General features: G+C 41.5%; 1 protein-coding gene across 4 annotated transcripts in view; it reads left to right on the forward strand.

The window, feature by feature from the left end:
* Positions 1-5,318, forward strand: part of NLRC4 (NLR family CARD domain containing 4) — a 48,629-nt gene that overhangs the window by 16,826 nt on the left and 26,485 nt on the right. For all 4 annotated transcript variants that reach the window (XR_003547963.1, XM_027768418.1, XM_006168808.3 and 1 more), the window contains exon 5: positions 3,662-3,754. Coding sequence is in view for 3 of the 4 variants with exons in the window: in XM_027768418.1 (XP_027624219.1) it covers positions 3,662-3,754 (93 nt within the window). In the remaining variant the exon portion in view is untranslated. The remainder of the gene's footprint in view (positions 1-3,661; positions 3,755-5,318) is intronic.

The following is a 5,318-nucleotide window of genomic DNA, read 5'->3' on the forward strand; positions in this document are numbered from 1 at the left end:
CCCCATGGCTGACCAGGCAGTTCGATTCTTGGACCCAGTGGCTTGAAAAAACATGCTGAAGAAGAAGGGATTGCAGCCTGGCCATTCCTCATGGAGGAGAGGGGTGCTTTCTCACTTTCCCTAGCTCTCTGTCTCTTTTCAGCAAGACCACACACCCTCTGGTAAATTTTTATTACTATTATTTTTTTTTTACTCAACATGAATAGTTACTGATAAAAGGCATCTATGAGAAAACTATAGTTATCATACTTAAAAAATTAAAGTCTTGGGACCAGCAGTTAGAGTAATGGCTATGTCATTGGACTCCCACATAGTCGACCGCGGTTCGTGTCCCGGACCCGGTGGCTTAAACTCATGCCGGGTGCATGTGCATGAGTGCCCAAGTTCCCGAGAGGAGAATGGAGGAGAAGGGATTGCGGTGTGGCCATCCCCCCTGGGGGGTGATTTCTTGCTTTCTGTCTCTCTTTCTCTCTGTCTCTGTCTGGCGAGTGCACGCTCCCTATAGCAAAAACCTCTTAAAAAAAAAATTAAAGTCTCGGGACCAGGCTGGCAGATGGCATGGTGGTTAAGGACACTGGATTCCCACATGATCAACCATGGTTCAAGTCCCAGATCTGGTGGCTTGTTTTCTCACTTTCCCTCTCACTTTCATTCTCTTACTCTGTCCCTCTCTGCTCAAAATTAAAATAAATAAGTAAATAAATACAGTTAAATAAAATAATTATAAAAAAAAAAGTCTCAGGACCAGCAGTTAGTGTAATGGCTATGTCACTGAACTCCCATGTAGTCGACCATGGTTGGAGTTTCGGATCCGTGGCTTAAACTCATGCCAGGCGCGTTTGTTTGAGGAGAGAGGAGAATGGAGGAGAAGGGATTGCAACGTGGCCACCCCCCCTGGGGGTGATTTCTCCCTTTCTGTCTCTCTGTCTCTCTCTGTCTTTCTGGTGAGCACACGCACCCTATAGCAAAAACCTCTCCAAAAAAAAAAGTCTGAATACTTTCTCCCTAAGGTCAGGAACAAGGCAGGATGTTCATATCAGTCAAGTTGAGGTTACAATACACGTTATCATCAACAGACAACAATCCATTCCTGTGTCCTGTAAATATCTTGCCTCTTTATTTTTTCTCCTTAATTTCTTTCCTCACACACTCTATCTTCCCACACCGTCTTCAGTATCCATAACCATTTTCCATGCTTCTACATCCTCTGATCTCTTAGTTTCCCTCATAGATTGCAGACAGTCGGTATATATTAAGTGGAGAAATACAATGTCTCTCTCATAACCCAGATTTGTTGTCATTTTCTGGACACAGTTGTTTAGCCATTTAAGTCCTACTATTATCCATATTTTATTTCCAAAATTTCATTGACTTGCTTTATGGTCCAGAAAATGGTCTGTCCTTAGTAAATGTCCATGTGTACTTGAAAAGGTATGTATTCCACTGTTGTTGGTTGGGATATTCTATAAATATCAATGAGGCCAGCTTAACAGTGATGCTCAGTCTTCTCCATAGTTATTGATTTGTTTGCTTATTCTATCAATATGGATAAAAGGGTATTAAAATCCCTGACTATAATTTTACATTTACTTAGTTCATTTTTCATTTCTGTTGACTATTCTGCACCTTTGCTAAACTCACTTACTAGTTCTAGGAGCCATTTTTTTTTTAAGTGCCTTAAAATTATTGTCATAGACAGTCACGTCATCCAGAAAGAACAGTTTTATTTCTTCCTTTCCAACCTGTATTCCTTTTCATTTTCTTGCATTATTACACTGACTAGGACTTGTACAATACTGAATAGGAATGATGAGAGTGAACATTCTGCCTTGTACCTGTCCTTAGGGAGAAAGTATTCAGACATGAGAAAGCAAGGTGCTAGGTCCAGCACTCAAAGCTCAGTTGACCATGTAGGAATCCCAGCCCCTTAACCACCATGCCCCCTACTGGCCCCTTACAATTTTCTTGACTTCCGCCCTTATCATTATTATTTCCTTCCTTTTTCTTGCATTGGCTTTATTTTGCTCTTTCGTCTGTGGTTTTCTGGAGCTTTTTTTTTTTTTCTTTTTAAATTAAAAAAATTTTTTTCTTTCATTTATTTATTTTTACATTTTTCCACAAACATTTACTTTACATAGCAAAAAATTTTAGCTCATACTCCATAATTCTTGACAGTTTACAAACAACTTTCAAAATTTCACAATTCAGAATTTTAAAGATAATGTTCAAAATATGTCTTATAATTTCGTATAATTTTATAACTCTATAACAGAATTTTTTGTTTTGTATCTGTTGCCATAGGGCACGTGTGCTCACTAGAGAAACAGAGAGAGAGGGAAAAAGAGAACTCACCCCCTGGGGGAAGGCTGTGTTGTAATCCCTTCTCCTCCATTTGGATTTTAGACATGTACACCATGAGTTTCATGTCACTGGGTCTGGGACTTAAACCATGGTTGAACATGTGGCCAAGTGCGTTAACCATTTTGCTCCCTGCTGGTCTCTGTAGTTTCTCAACTAGAAAACCTAGTTTATTGATTTGAACCCTTTCCTTGCTTTTTTTTTTCTTTGATGGGGAAAGGGAGACTTTTGCTACAGGGTGCATGCACTCACTGGAGAGACAGAGTTTTAAGCTACCAGGTCCGGGACTCAACCCCCGGTTGGCCATGTGGGAGTCCAGCGATATAACCATTATGCCATCTGCTGGTCCCAAGGCTTTTCCTCATTTCTAATATAAGTGTTCAATGCTAGAAACTTTCTTTGAACATGTTGTTACCTGCAGAATTTTTAAAACCTTTTTAAAAATTACTATTTATTTTCATTTCAAACACTTCATTATTATTATCATTATTTTAAGTTTTGTATAGGGCACATACACTCACCAGAGAGAGAGAGAGAGAGAGAGAGAGAGAGAGAATGAAAAAGCAAGCTGCCAGGTCTGGCACTCAAACCATAGTCAGCCGTGTAGAAGTCCAACGCCTTAACCACCTCGCCACCTGCTGGCCCCATTACCTACAGATTTTGATTTTTTTTTTTTAGATGTTTTTGCCATAGGGTGTGTGCGCATGCCAGACAGACAGAGAGAGACAGAGAGACAGAAAGCGAGAAATCACCCGCCAGGGGGGATGGTCACGCCGCAATCCCTTCTCCATTCTCCTCTCGGGATCTTGGGCACGCACCCACACGTGCCCGGCATGAGTTTTAAGCCACTGGGTCCGGGACGCAAACCGCAGTCGACTACGTGGGAGTCCAGCGACATAGCCATTACGCCAACTGCTGGTCCCTTGATGTTTTATTTTTATTTCTGTAGTTTTAAAAGTATCTAATTTTCCTTACAACCTCCTCTTTATTTCATGATTATTTAGAAATGTTTTTAATTTCTAAGTATTTGGAGATTTCCCTATATCTTTCTGTTACTGATATCTAGTCTAATCTTACTATATTTGGACAATATACTAATAACTGAGTATCAATATAATACCTATCCCTAACCAAACTACATTTGTGTCAGTTTTATGAGCATTTCTCTGGCAGGGTGAAAACAAAATTTCTTGGCCAGGGTCAAAACTAATCTTTGGATTTGTAATAGAAATGACAGTAATGGTAAGTGACAGTAAACAGTAAATGTCAGCTGAACACAGTCTAATATTTTTTCTTCTGGCAGGTGGTCTGACTGACAGCTTGGGTAATTTGAAGAACCTTACAAAGCTCGTATTGGATAACCTTGTGATGAATGAAGACGATTGTATAAAACTAGGTCAGAATCTTGTTTTCTCTACTATTTTCTCTAATATTGGACTGTCTGAAAAGTCGTGATGTATTTTTTCCATGTTTTTCTATGCAAAATGAGTTATGACTTTTCCGAAAATGAGTCATGACTTATCAAACATATGTTAATATGTTTGATAAGATGAATAGTTACCTTAAGACTTTCACACTGGCTGTGTCTGCACAGACAAGATTTTTTTTTTTTTTTTGAGAGGTTTTTGCTATAAGACACATGCGGTCGCCAGAAAGACAGAGAGAGACAGACAGAAAGCGAGAAATCACCCCCCAGGGGCGATGGCCACGCCGCAATCCCTTCTCCATTCTCCTCTTGGGATCTTGGGCACGTATGTACATGTGCCCGGTCTGAGTTTAAGCCACTGGGTTTGGGACTCAAACCACGGTCTACTGCGTGGGAATCCAGCAACATAGCCATTATGCCAACTGCTGGTCCCAAGAATTTTTTTTTTTTTTTTTCAAATAATGCTAGAGCTCGGAGCCAGCAGGTGGTGTGGTGGTTAAGGGCACTGGACTCCCACATGGGCAACCTCAGTTCAAGTTCTGGACCTGACAGCTTGCTTTCTCACTTTCCCTCTCTCTTGCTCTCACTCTTGCTCTGTCCCTCTCTGGTTAAATCAAATAAGTAAATAAATAAATAAAGTTAAATAAAAGAATTCTTAAAATAATAATAATACTGGAGGGTATATGTATGTGTGTGTGTCTGAGAGAGAAGGCATCCCCCCATGAGGCCTGGTCATGCTTCAGTCTTTTTTTCTCCAATTCCCTATTCCTTCAGGATCCTGACCTTGCACACATGTGCCTGGCATGTTGTTCAAGTCTCTTGGGCCAGGATTCTAATCCTGGTAAGCCACGTGGGATGTGGCTTCTTGTGTGTAGCACTTAAATACTATACTCTGAGGCCATCTGCAAGGGTTTTGGTTTTTTTTTTTTTTTTTTTTTTTTAAGAATTATTTTTCCTTTAATTTTCCTTTCCTCTCCTCCCCTCCCCTCTCCTCTCCTCCCCTCTCCTCTCCTCCCCTCTTCTCTCCTCCCTTCCCCTCCCCTCCCCTCTCCTCTCCTTTCCTTTCCGCCCTTTCCCTTCCCTTTTTTCTTTCTTTTTTCTTTCTTTTTAATTTGACCAGAGAGGGACAGAGTGTGAGAGAGAAAGAGGGAAAGCGAGAAAGCAAGTCATCAGATCCAGGACCCAAACAGCAGTCAGCCATGTGGGAGTCCAGAGTTCTTGACAACCACACCACCTGCTGGCCCCCTGCAAGGATTTTTCAAGTTGTTTTAAAAACTTTATTGTAGGGACCAGCAGTCAGTGTAATGGCTATGTCGCTGGACTCCCACATAGTTGACCGCGGTTTGCGTCCCAGACCCAGTGGCTTAAAACTCACGCTGGGCGCGTGTATGTGCATGCCCAAGATCCCGAGAGGAGAATGGAGGAGAAGGGATTGCAGCGTGACCATCCCCCCGGGGGGTGATTTCTCACTTTCTGTCTCTCTGTCTCTCTCTGTCTGGCGAGCGCACACGCCCTATAGCAAAAACCTCTCCAA

Source organism: Tupaia chinensis, unplaced genomic scaffold (genome assembly GCF_000334495.1).
Source record: "Tupaia chinensis unplaced genomic scaffold, TupChi_1.0 Scaffold146177_1, whole genome shotgun sequence".
NCBI lineage: Eukaryota > Metazoa > Chordata > Mammalia > Scandentia > Tupaiidae > Tupaia > Tupaia belangeri.